This window comes from Chrysochloris asiatica, unplaced genomic scaffold (assembly GCF_000296735.1).
Source record: "Chrysochloris asiatica unplaced genomic scaffold, ChrAsi1.0 scaffold00022, whole genome shotgun sequence".
In the NCBI taxonomy this organism is placed as follows: Eukaryota; Metazoa; Chordata; class Mammalia; order Afrosoricida; family Chrysochloridae; genus Chrysochloris; species Chrysochloris asiatica.
Genome location: NW_006408540.1, coordinates 26,305,497 through 26,319,471, shown reverse-complemented (window position 1 = coordinate 26,319,471; position 13,975 = coordinate 26,305,497). Strand labels below are relative to the sequence as shown.

The following is a 13,975-nucleotide window of genomic DNA, read 5'->3' as shown; positions in this document are numbered from 1 at the left end:
TATATATATATATATGTTATGGATATGGATATGCAGCATATACAAATGTGTATTTATGTGTGTTGTTGTTGTTGGGTGCCATCAAGTTGGTATCCACTCACAGCGACCCTATGTACAACAGAAAGAAACTGCCCGGTCCTGGGCCAACCTCAAAATTGTTTCTATGTTTGAGCCCATTGATGCTGCTACTTTGACAATCCATCTTGCTGGGGGTCTTTCTCTTTTTCTCTGACCCACCACTTTACCAAACATGTTATCTTTCTCCAGTTACTGGTCCCTCCTGACAATACTCCCAAAGTTTGAGAGATGAAGTTTTGCCATCCTGGCCTCAAGGAGCACTCTGGCTGCACGTCTTCCAACATAGCTCTGTTGGATCTTTTGGCAGTCCATGGGACTTTCAATATTCTCCTCCAACACTGTATCTCAAATGCATCAATTCTTCTATGGTCTTCCTTATTCACTGTCCAGCTTTCACAGGAATATGGGGTTATTGAAAATACCATGGCTTGGGTCAGGCGCACCTTAGTCCTCAAGCTGACATCTTTGCTTTAAGAAGGTCTCTTGCAGCAGATTTGCCTATATATGTGTGTTGTTATTGTTAAGTGCAGTCAAGTTGGTTCTGACTCATAAGCAACCCTGTAAAGGGCTTCCAGGGAGTAGCTGGTGACCTTGAACCACTGACTGCGGTTCAAACTGATTTTGCAGTTCAGTGCATTAACCCACAGTGCCACACCAGGACTCCATATGTGCATAGATATACCTATACATGCATACACATTTACTCAGATACATCTTTCTATATACATTTGTACATCCAGATCAATACATAACTATACACGCTTTCTGTTTGTTTTTACTGTTGTTACAAAATTTACACCTGTTATTGCACTTACCGAAGTTGCCCCCTTTTTCTTGTGTATCTTAATGGTGCTGATAATTCTCTCACAATTTAGAAGGCTAGAAGACTGAATTCAGGGTGCCATGCTAGGGGAAGGTTTTTTTCTCTTTGTTGGTTCAGGGTAAGGTCCTTGTTTCCCTTCCGCATCTGTGGCCCTGGTAGTTCTTGGAGATTTCCACATGTCTTGTCATGAATCATCTTCTGGGTCTAGGAGGGTCTCAGTAAAGGAGGTTTTCTCCCAGGTCCAGAGGACGCACTCTGCTTCTGATCTCTGCTCCCTTTCATCTCCTGCGAGATGAAAGGTAATGACTCAACAAGGGTGTGACTTGAGTTAGGATGTGACTTGAGTCAGCCCTCTTGTAAGGCTATGTCCCAAGATACAACTTAACCTGATCCTGCCTCATTAACATATAGAGATTAGGATTTACAACACATACCAAAAGGAGCTCTGGTAGCATAGTGGTTACGAGTTGGGCTGCCAACCTTAAGGTCAGCAGTTCGAAACTACCAATGGTTCTGCGGGAGAAAGATGAGACGCTCTGCTCCTGTAAAGATTTACAGCCTTGGAAACCCTGTGCAGGGTCACTAAGAGTTGGAAATGACTCCATGGTACTTAACAACAACACCACCAAATGGAGCATAATTAGAACACCGAATAAAGAAAACATACAATACTAGGAATTATGGCCTAATCAAGTTGGCAACACATTTGGGAAGTAGAGACATAATTAAATCCATTACACTCTACATACCCAGGGAAGTTGTTTCTCATGATACCACTCCCCAAGTCAGTAGGGCATAGGCCACTGAAACTCCCTTTCCAACTTCAATTAAGTTCAAAACATGTGCATTCATCTTTGGGATAATTTTCTGGATGCTTGTCAGTAAATAAAAATGAAAGGAATCACAAAGAGTGATTTGGAATATAATATACTGACCATAATATTTATTCTCAAAACATCTGGTTTCAGTATTCCTAAGGTTTGTAAAAAAAAAAAAAAATTTAAGTATTAAAAAACTTGACATTTAGAATTAGCCAGCTGGATTCCGTTTAGATGATCCCAATTTTGTTGGTAGCATCAAAACATCCTAGTCAGACGTCAGTAGGACATATATTTTCTGTTCTCCATCAGATCTTGACCTTGGCTACTACATCAATGTCACTGAGCTTCTTCACAGTTGGTTGGATCTGCTATTTGTTGGTTTTGGCATCCACAATAAACACAAGTTGTTACTTTTAGTCTTCTTCATGGTTGACTCAGCGGTCAGGGGAACTTGATGATGGCATAGTAAATTAAGCTGGTCTTTCCTGGAGGCACTCTCCCGAGGACACTAGGTTGTGCTTTTGGAGCCTCAGTGTCTTGGGCTGCTGGAAAGTGGGAGACGTGGATCTCCCAAATGCTCCCCCAACGCAGTAAGAGAATACCCCTAAGTCCAACAAATCCTTGTGATTTCTACATAGCAAGATATTTAAGAAAAATTAATAACAGTTTCAGAAATAACTTCTAAAATGGAGACCAGGTCTTTCAGTTTTATTTCTGAGTAAATCCTAATTAAGTAAATTCTGAATATTAGAATGTTTTACATATAAATGTGACCTTTTAGATTAGACATACAGTGAACTCTCAAAAGATGGTAAAGTTGTCATTTATTTCTGTGGCACAAATTATTAACTAATAACCCTCCTTTAAGTCCATATTTCTCAGTGTTTCAAACTGGCTAATAGAAAGCCAGGATAAACAGAAATCAGTCATCCCTACTGTTGACTAACTAATGCTCATTAAATTATTGCTACCTCAGCGTAATAAATTATGTGTCACTGAAAGATAAGCAGTGGACTACTAACCAAAGGTTGGTAGTTCAAACCCACCAGCTGCTACTCAGAAGCCTTCTATAGGAACTGACTTGAGGGCACTTAACAACAGCAACTATATTCTGAGAAATGCACAAATGAATCTAAATATTCTCATTAGCAACATTCATTTGCTAGTAATAAATGATTTCTCCTTAAAAGTCCTTTCCATTATTCACAACATTCATCCTTATTTTCTGATTTAACAAGGCTGAATTTAAAAGTGCATTAGAAATTCTTGAGGTCTTTACTCTTAGACAGGACTTCTCAGTGATTTCCAAGACATAGCTTCTTGTTTTGGTGCTGTTCTTCATCCAGAGGCATGGGTCTAGAGTTCAACATGCCATCTAGAGTTCAAGAAGAAACATCAGAAAAACATATGGGTTATTTGTTTCAGCCATAAGGGTTGTAATGTCAAAATAATGCTAAAGTTAAAGGAACATTTTGTCTTCAAATGCTCAACTGTTGGAGAGCAGATTCTACAGCTGACTTTCAGGTAATATATATAGTAGCTGACCTTTAAAAAAAAAACTTGACCCACTAAACAGGGTATGGACAATGATTGATAAAACTTTGGACAAAACATTATTAGTCTAGAAGAAACTCCACAGAGAGACCTGTCACCATGAACAGTTAATGCACTCAGTTGCTAACTAAAAGACTGCAGATTTGAATCCACCCAGAGCACCTAGGAAGAAAGTGTGGTGATCTACTTCTAAAGAAATCAGTGTTGAAAACCCTATGGAGTAGTAGGCTAAGACCGACCACGTTCAATAGACTCTTGTAAACCCGGGTTGAAACCTGGATGGCCAGCAGTATGGCAAGACCTGGGGACTCCTGGGCCCAGAGGCAGTGAAATGGCCACAGAGGACTAGAGCGGAGAGTGAAGTGTCCAGTTGATATGAAGTGAGGGGAGATGCACAAGAACACCCATACTTGCAGATATTACCCACTTGATCTGGCTTCAATGGCTGGATGATCAGAACTCGACTAGAAGAAGAAGAAAGAGGAAAAAGAGTAATCTGATATAATCTGATGAACTTGAACTATACTTACAGATGTAGTAGCTCAAAAGAGGAAACAAAACCTTTACAGTGAGGATCATTCCCACCCTCTCAGTACACAGGGTAGACAGGGATGGGCAACTTACACATTGGCTACCCAAAAGGAAGGGGGGGCTACAAAGGCAAGAAGTAACTGGCTTACAAGCTTTCAAGAGGGAGCCTAGTTCTAGAGGGTGCAGGGGGTAGGTAGAACCTCCACTGAGTGGTTTCCAATCTATCTGGATGGGGCTGATGAAAGGAGATAAGGATAAGACTCTTGTGGTAACAATTGTGAATAACTGCTATCAGGACTGACTGTGAGGGTTGGAAATGTAAGGGTAGACATTTTGTAGCAAAAGGAGGGGAGTGGTTGACTTTGCAGTCCAGGAAGGGAGGTCCCTGGGACCATCAAGGGAGATGAGTGGAGTGTGGGACCCTACCCAGAGAAGCAGTGACACCAGAGATGGAGGCAGAGATGATGACGTGGAGAGATGGAGTGGCTGGGGACTCTAGACCCAGAGAGGGAGAGGGGCTGTGTGCTGACGACTGGGGGGTAAGAGGGTGGGGGGTGGGGTGGCAGGCTTGCAGAGTATATCCTTTGGAGAGATGGAGCAGCTGGGGACTCTGGACTTAGGGAAGGAGAGGGGCTGTGTGCTGGCGGTCGGGGGGCAGGCTTGCAGGATATACCCTTTGGTTGTTTGATGATGCATGGAGGGGACTGTAACCATGGCAATGAAACGATATATGATAGGATGAATGTAAAGCTAATGTTCTCCCATGTAAACACCACATAATTCACAATTAAAAAAATATAATTTGTTAAAAAAACAACCCTATGGAGCAGAATTCCATGCTGACACACATGAGGTCACCATGAGCTGAAACTGACTTATGAAACTGGCTTTCTGGGTTGTCATATTTTCTACATGGAAACCAATTTCTCAGTACCATATATTAGTGTGATCTTGCTCTGTCATATATAAAGTTTCCATACATACATGAGTCTGTTTCTGGGCTCACTGGTCTGTACTATGGTTCTGTCTGTTTGTATCTGGGCTAGGCCCCTCTGCCATAAATTACAGCCGCATTTTAATAAGTCTTGACATTAGAGGCAAAACCCCTATCTTAAATTTCATTTCCAGAAATTACTAGTTTTTCTGTCTGCTGTCAGTTCTGTTATGTAGTATTTTCATTATCATTTACTTCTAAGAATTTTTTATTTTTCTACTATAGTTTGTTGTGTTTTTTTTTTTTTTTTCCTATGACACAGAAGTTATTTAGTTGGTTTTAATTGTTTTGTGTTCTGGTAACCAGGTCTGCATAATATTGATTCTTTTAAAATTATATAGATTTGCTTTATGGACTAATATTTGGTCAGTATATAAATGTGCTTGGAAAGAAAATGTTTTCTCTACCTTAGTACATGTCTATGTGGGTCCATTAAATCAAGCTTTGTATTTATATTGTCCTGGTGTGGCTAATACGTCAGACTGCAAAGTAATTTGAACTGCAAGTTCGGTGATTCAAGCTCACCAGCTGCTCCTTGGAAACCCTATGCAGGGTCGCTATAGGTCGGAATCGACTCGACGGCACTTAACAACAACAAACCTGTTGCTATCAACGTTACTGGTATTATTGATGTATTCATTGCAAATGCCTCTTTTAAACAACATAAATGATTATACTAGTGGATCGTGCCATCCGGAATACTCATAAATTGACTACATCTGCAGAGAGAGATGACAGAGAAGTTCTATATCATTAGTCAGAACAAGGCCACTTGCCTACTATGCAATAGACCATCAATTGCTCATTTACAAGTTAAAGTTGAAGCTGAGAAAAATCAAAACAAATTTACAAGAGCCTAAATATGACCTTGAATATATCATATCTGAATTTAAAGACCATCTCAAGAACAGGCTTCATGCCTTGTACACGAATGACCAAAGGCCAGCTGTGGGATGACATCAACATATGTGAGGATGGCAAAAAAGTAATTGAAAAGGCTGGATAGAAATAAAATTCCAAGATGGATTTCAGAAGAGACTCTAAAACTTGGCTCCAGGATTTATGAAAGCTAAAATAAATACAAGAAATGATGAAGTACAACAGTTAAACTGAAGATTACAAACAGAGGCTCAAGAAAATAAAATATTAGAGATCGACAGAGAAAGACGAGGGATGGGGGAAGGACCTTGGGAAGCTTCTGTGCATGCGTGGAGAGGCCTGTCTGACCAACTTTCCACAAGGACTGGTGTACCACCAGGTTGTTTCTGGCAAGGCTCGTTTGGGGTCTTGGCCTGGGTTTTGTAACCACAATGGACCCAAGTTCAAAATAATGGTAACTTTGAAAGATATTACCAGGTAACTGAAGTCTATCAAAAACATCCAGAAAATTGCCAAGTCTATGAAAATGGTAGCAGCAGCAAAATATGCCTGAGCTGAGAGGGAGCTGAAGCCAGCTTGAGTGTCTGGAGTAGGATCTTGGGCTCGCTATGAGAAAGCTGGTATTACGGCGCCTGAAGGCAAAAAGAAACATCTCGTTACAGGTGTGTCCTCAGATCGAGGGCTTTGTGGTGCTACTCATTCCTCGGTTGCTAAACGGATGAAAGGCGAGGTGGTCACACAGCAGCCAGAACAAGTTCTGTTTGTTGGAATTGGTGATAAAATCAAGGGCATACTTTATAGGACTCATTCTGACCACTTTCTGGTGACAAAGAAGTGGGAAGGAGATCACCTACTTTTGGAGATGCACCTGTTATTGCCCTTGAATTGCTAAATTCTGGATGTGAATTTCATGAAGGATATATCATCTTTAGTAGATTATTTAGGTCTGCTATCTCAGGTTGTTGTTGTTAAGTACTGTGGAGTTGGTTCTGACTCATAGTGATCCTGCATAGGGTTTCCGAGGCTGTATATCTTTACAGGAGCAGAAAGCCTCATCTTTCTCCCGCGGAACAGCTGGTAGTTTTCAAACTGTCGACCTTGAGGTTAGTAGCCCAATTCGTAACCACTACGCTACCAGAGCTCCTTGTTATCTCATGTTAAGACAGATGAGAAGCCCCTATTTTCCCTTGACATCACTGCAAGGGCAGAGAGCATAAGTATCTATGATGATATTGATGCTGATGTGCTTCAAAATTACCAGGAATACAATCTGGCAAACATCATCTACTATTTAAAGGAGTCAGAATGCTTCTGAGATGACTGACAAACTGACTTTGACATTCAGCCACACCCACCAAGATGTCACTAATCACAAAAGAGTTGACTGAAATAACCTGTGGTGCTGCAACTCTGGATTAATGAAATTAAGTGTCATCCTGAAACATAAAGAATACAACATTCCTCACAACTAGACCAATAAGCAACACTATGATAAAAGGAGCAAAGATTAAAAAGTTGTGAAAGACTTCATTTTACTTGGATACAAAATCAAGGTCCATAGAAGCAACAGTTGAGAAATCATACAATGTATTTTATTGGGCAGATCTGCTGAAAAAGACTTCGCAAAAGTGTCAAAGAGCAAAGATGTCATTTTGAGGATTAAGGTGTGCCTGAACCAAGCCCTGGTTTCAATTTCCACAACCACATATGGAAATTGGATAATGAATAAGGAACAACGATGAAGACTTGATGTATTTGAGTTACGGTGTTTAAAAAGAATATTGAATATATCATGAACTTCCAGAAGAATGAACAAACATGTCTTGAAGAAATACAGCCAGAATGTTCCCTGTAAGTGAGGATGGCTAGACTTCTCATGTTCTTTGGTCACATTAAGAGAAGGGACCAGTCCCTGGAGAAAGGACATCATGCCGTAAGGGAAGACCCTCATAAAAATGGACTGACAACAGTGGCCGCAACAATGGGCTGAAACTTAGCAAGTGATTGTGAATCTGACGCAGGATCAGACAGTGCTTCATTCTATTGTCGCTATGAGTCAGAGCCAACTCAGTGGCATGTAACAGCAACCCCCACCTACCAGTGAGAATGGTGTGCTAACATTTACAACAGAGCTAGAACATTTATGTACCACAAAATAATCTGTCATTTAGTAAAGTAAGTTTTATGTTATATAGCTGGAAGTCAAAAAGTATTGCTATAAAATCATAGCAACATTACTGAACAAAAATATTAAAATGTAAAACTGGTGCTTGATATATCCTCCATTTAGGTCTATACAGTTCTGAAAGTGTCATTTCCATCTCTCTAACCCTTCTCTGAAGAATTCTGAGCTCTTTAATTTATATACCACATCACAATGGCAGCAAGATAAGAGCTTATAGGGTTCATGGGATCTGGTTTCCCAACAAAATTTCCATAGGACAGGAAGTCACAACATTCAGGCCTTTTTCTCACCAATTCAGTTTCAAATTTTCTTAAGATTTAGTCTTACTTAATAAGCCCCTGTGATCATCCATCCCTGTGTCCTTTGAGAAAATGCACCAAGAATTACCCCTTTGGAAAGAGGGAAAGAAAGAAGAAAAAGAAAACTGATTGTTGTTGTTTTGATGCTGATGTGACATTGTAAGATAAGCACTGGACTGCTAAAACTGGCAGTTCAAACCCACCCAGCCACTGCTCAGAAACTCTATACACAGGGGCATCATGAGTTGCAACAACATTCTAAGGAACGGAGTTCTGGTGTGGTGCCATAGGATAAGCACTGGACTAACTCCAAGGTTGGCGATTCATACCTATCAGCCGCTCCTCAGAAACTCTCTACAGGGTTGCTATGACTCGGAACTGCCTGGATGGCATACATCACCACCAACATACTAAGAGACAGGAGTCCTGGGGGGTACAAGAAGCCTTCTTGTTTCCTCCCAATCACTAGCTCCTCTTTCCAATATTCTAACTTCTTTGGTGATTTAGGAGTAACAAATCTTGAATATCCTTTGCAGATTATAAGCAGTAAATATCTTCTCCTATTCTATGGCTTGTGTTTGTAATTTCTTAATGTTAATCTTTTGATGAACAGATGTTCTTAATTTTAACGTAAGCAATTAATTCATATTTCTATGGTTAGTGCTTTTTGGATCCTTTCCATAACTCTTTGTTGAGTCAGTTCCAACTCATAGCGAGCCAGTGTAGGGTTTCTGAAGAGCAGGTGGTGAGCTTGAACCGCTGACTTTGCAGTTAACAGTCCAGTGCTTATCCTATAGCACCACACCAGGACTCTATAACTATGTTGTTATTGTTAAGTGCTGTCGAGTTGATTCTGATCTATAGTGACCTAACTGACTCCTTTGAACACTGCAAGGTTTCCAAAGAGCAGCTGGAGGGTTTGAACCACTAAGCTTGAGGTCAGTAATCCAGTGCTATCCTATAGCACCATACCAGTACTCCCTATAAAAGAATATACATTCTTTAATCATTTATATATTTTCTTTACTTATTATGTATATTTTGATAGCTTTTTAAAAGACAGAAAGAAATGGTAGATATATACCAAGGTGCTTCAACAAGTCTGCGGGAAAATAAAATGAAAAGATAATGGAATGGTTCTGTGGGTTTTTTGAAGCCCTTGTGTTTTCTTCCAGATTTACTACTTGAATAAAATAAAGCTAATTCAGACTACAGAAAAATCAATATGCCCACATATAAATAATTTTAAGAGATTTTTATGTTTTCTGAATTTTTCAAGATAATCATCTCATTGTTATTAGTTATCAAGAAGATTTCCCTTATAGTAAACTTCCATTTACCTTGAATCCAAATAATCAGAAAGATAAGTTAATATATGATATAGTATTATATTGTGATAATGTTCAAAATGAAACAACCAAGGAATTGCAAAGATTATATTTGAAGACTGGTAATTTATGGTAACTAGGATTAACTCTTGGAGTCCTGGTGTGATGCTGTGGTTGATGCGCTGGACTGCAAAGTTAGTCTGAACTGCAAGGTCAGCTGTTTAAGCTCACCAGCTGCTCCTTGGAAACCCTATACAGGGTTGCTATGGGTCAGGATCGACATTTAGCACTTAACAACAACAAAGATGGATAACTCTTAGTTAAAATAAATAGAACATTTCCACTCTCCAATCAATCTGTGAAAATGTGGATTTACTCTAGTGAGGAGATACTCGTATTCAGCCTCATAATTTGAGCTTAGATCCATCTGTACTAATTATACATATTTTTGTCTCCTTTCTAACTGCCCAAGAAGCCTTCACTTCGATGTAGACGATCATTGGTGACTATTTTGGATAAGTATATAATTTATCAATTTAATTTGTATGCGATTACTTGTATGAAACTGTAGCTCTGAAGGAGAATTTACTAATTAACACTTTTCCTAACACCAAGCATACTGCAAATATACAAATGTTTGTGAACAAATTGCCTGGCAAAAATCTACCTTAAAGAGAGATCTACCACCACCAAGACAGGAGAGACAGGAGTGGAGTCATCCTTTGGACCTGGGTCCCTATACTGTGAAGCTCCTAGATCTCAGGGAAAATTGATCCCAAGGTATATGGAGGGTCTCCAAGGGATACTGGACCTACAGATGCTGAAAGGAGACGAGGACCTTTCCCCAGAACACACAAAGAGAAAATCTGCCCTAAGAGCCAGCACTCTCAATTTGGACTTCTAGCTTCCTAAACTCACTCAATGATGAAGATCAAAGCCTTCAAAATTGATTATACCTCATTGTAAAAGAAAAAAAAGACTTACAAATATACCGATAAGCAACATTATGAAAAGACTGAAGTGATAAAGGATTTCATTTTACTTGGATACACAATCAATTCCTATGGATGCAGGCAAGAAGTCAAAATGATATGTTACATTAGGAAAATCTGCTGCAAAAGACCTCTTTAAAGTGTTATAAAAAAGCCAAGATGTCACTTTGAGGACTAAGGTATGACTGACCCAAGCCATGGTTTTTTTTTTTTTTACAAACATCTCATATGATATGAAAGCTGGACAGTGAGTAAGGAAGACTTGAGAAAATTAATGCATTTGAAGTACAGTGTTGGCAAAAATACTGAATACCATGGACAGCCAGTAAAACATTGTCTCATGTACCTTGGACATGCTATCAGGAGGAACCACCAATCCCTGGAGAAGGTCCATATGCTTGTTGTTTTTGTTAAGTGCCGTGGAATCGATCCAACCCTAGTGACCCTGTATAGGGTTTCTGAGGAACAGCTGGTGAGCTTGAACCGCAGACCTTGCAGTTCAAACAGCTTTGCAGTCTGGCGCATTAACCCACAGCACCATACCAGGGCATCATGCTTAGGTAAGTAAAATTTTTTTTTAAAAGTAAGTTCCTCAGTGAGATGGATTTACATAGTGACTTCAACAAAGGTCTCAAACAGCAAGGACTGGGAAGACGACACAGGACTTGGCATTGTTTTGCTCTATTGTACTTATAGATAGATGGGGTCCTATGAGATGGAACTGATCAATGGCACCTAAAATAATAATATACTACACATTTTATAGCTGGATCATGCCAATCTACTTGTGATAGAAACCAGACTAGGAAAAAATAAATAAAAGAAAGCATCGTCATTTCCAGTCAATATGAATGTAGCTGAATGATTGAGGTCAATGCCTAAGACTGAATAAATAACTAGAAACTATTTTTAACCACAGACTACCATCGAAACTATGAATACTCTCAGTAATAAGGGTAATTAGCAATTTGGGGGTAGCATAATAGCCTATAATTTTTATGCAAGTGCTGTTGACTTTCAGTAAGTGCTTTAGTTCTCAGGTTCCGGTTTCATTATTTCTTAGGAGAAAAATTGTTGAGGAAAAAATAAACCTGTTACAGATGAATACTGTTTTCTAAGAGATAAAAAACCAAAAAGTCCATAGAAAATTTAAAAACAAAACAATCTAACAGGTGTCTGCCCACATCTACTGGGTTGGGTGCCTGATTTTGCAAAATCAAATCAAGAAAACCTCACTCTTGCTAACATGAGTACAGAATGGATTACTTGAGCATTTGCCAGTATTGACAAAAATTTCTAAAAAATTTGGGGATTTTGTCTGGGATTTTCTGCCCACATGGAGCGGCAGCCCTGGTGGAAAGGGAGATGCATACCATCCTCTTGGTTTTCAGCAGCCTACTCCACAAGGGTGATCCCTCCTAGCGAGAGCCCAGAAAAAAACTTGAGACTGTTAAAAGATGATTAGAATTAGCAAGAGGGATGTGAAGGGCTGAGAACAGAGTAACCGTGGTGACCAGGCAATTTGTGCACAGGCCAGGGTGGGAAAATTGGACTTTAAGTATTGCCTTGGTGATCAGGTATTTTGGGGGGTCAGTGTGAGACTGAAATGCATTTTGGATGCAAAGCGAGTGTGGAGTCCCAGTCTGGTTGGAGATGGATAAAACAAAATCTCAGGGTTTTCTGCAAGAAACCTCCATGAGTACCCAAACCCAGGAAAATACTGAGGGGTTGAGCATGTAAGGAAACTCAGACAGCAAGACCAACAGAAAAGGGGGAATGGAATTCTGAGTCTAGGGAAGAAGGGGGCAGGAGGGATTCCCACAGACATTACTCCTGACAATCCTTTGGGGAGAATGTTGGCTTATTGGGACAGTCCCCAAGCCTGGGAAAAAGTCGGGATGCACAGGAAACTTCTAGGAAATTGGGGAGTTGAGTGCCCAGGGAATTAGACTCTAATCCAGTTGGTAGGGGGCAGTAGAATGGAGTAACAAACCCATTGATGAACTGTTAAGAGAAGTTCAGAAAGTGTTTATAGTGAGGTGGAGAGGATTAAAAGCAGAAAGCCAGAATCATGGGGTCTATGGTGAGTAAAATAATTTATAGGAGGTTAGAACAAGACCCCCCTTCTCAAGGGAAGTAGGACCGTGATTACAGTGTTAGGCATCCTCAGAGGAAAGAGAGGAGACGACTGGGGTCAGGTCCCCAAGCACACCAGCAGATGAATGTTATAAGTGTGGGAATACAGGCCATTTCAAAAGAAAATGTCCAGAGATAAGAAGGGGAGAAAAGATGATTCCCCTCATGAAACTAGAGATCAACTTTTCAATCTTTTGGGATGGGACCTAACTGTAAGATTGGGGTTAGGATTAGAGAGGACGAGGGGCAGATGAAGGTAAATATAAGATCTCTGACTGAAGAGGAAGGAAAAATTGACTTGTTGACATGATTTAGAGAAGGCAATAGAGGAGGGCTGGATATTTCACCTTTACGGGTAGAACTGAAAAAAACCGGGGAGGTGATCTGTAGAAGACAATAATACCCTATCCCCATAGAAGGGAGAAAGGATCTGCAGCCAGTGATAAAGGTCCTCAGGATTATTAATTTTTTTTGGGGGGGGTAATGGTAATTTTCAAATATAACTCTTAAAATAAATGTAAACAGCATATTTGAGTTTACAATGCAAAATTCTGAGTTTACACATACAAGGTGAAAATTAAATGTGAGTAGGAAGGGCACTGAAAAATTGTTTTGTTCTGTTTTAATATCTTTGATATTCTTTCTGCAGTAAAATGGTATAAATTGATCCATTTAAAAGGTAGAAGGATTTGTTTGGCTAGTGTGATAGTAATTTTTAAAACTGTACATTGCTCAAGACATTTTTCGTGTGTGTTATTTTTAAAATTTGTATTAATGTTTCAGATCTTCTGAGAACCTATTAAGAGATATTTGATGTCCCAATACTCTTTTGGAATTGAAAACATTTTTTGTTAAAACTTGGGCCACCCTATATGTACACATTTCGTCTTGCTGAGAGGAGGAAAAGGATATTGTGTTGTAGAAGTGAGTATCGATAAGAGTTTCAGTGTATTCAACAAGGTTACAATGTTAAAGTATGTTTAATTGACTTTCCTGTTTAAGAAGCTTTTTTAAAAAATGTTTTATTGTGAATTATGTGATAGTTTACATGGGAGAACAGTTTTACATTCATTCTATCGTATATCGTTTCATTGCCATGGTTTAAGAAGCTTTTAAGTGAAGTACTGTATTCAGAATTAGATTTGGAATTAGAAAACCAAAAAGGAAGAACATGGTCAGCATTTCTCAAGCTTGGGGGAACTGAAGAAGTCAAGCCTTGACTTTCATTATTGATAGATTCTCTGGGCAAATGATTGAATGATGCAGAATGCATCAAGAAAAGATAGAAGGAATACACAGTCATTGTACCAAAAGGAAATGGTTAATGTTCAACCATTTCAAGAGGTACCATATGA

General features: G+C 39.5%; 1 protein-coding gene and 1 pseudogene across 1 annotated transcript in view; one reads left to right on the top strand and one right to left on the bottom strand.

The window, feature by feature from the left end:
• The first annotated feature begins 6,088 nt into the window (after positions 1-6,088).
• LOC102815407 lies at positions 6,089-7,099 on the top strand (annotated as a pseudogene).
• Positions 7,100-7,111: 12 nt separating this feature from the next.
• The window catches only part of CDADC1 (cytidine and dCMP deaminase domain containing 1), a 68,856-nt gene continuing 61,992 nt past the window's right edge, over positions 7,112-13,975 (bottom strand). Inside the window, exon 8 of the mRNA XM_006837695.1 lies at positions 7,112-7,116. Coding sequence (XP_006837758.1) covers positions 7,112-7,116 — 5 coding nt within the window. The remainder of the gene's footprint in view (positions 7,117-13,975) is intronic.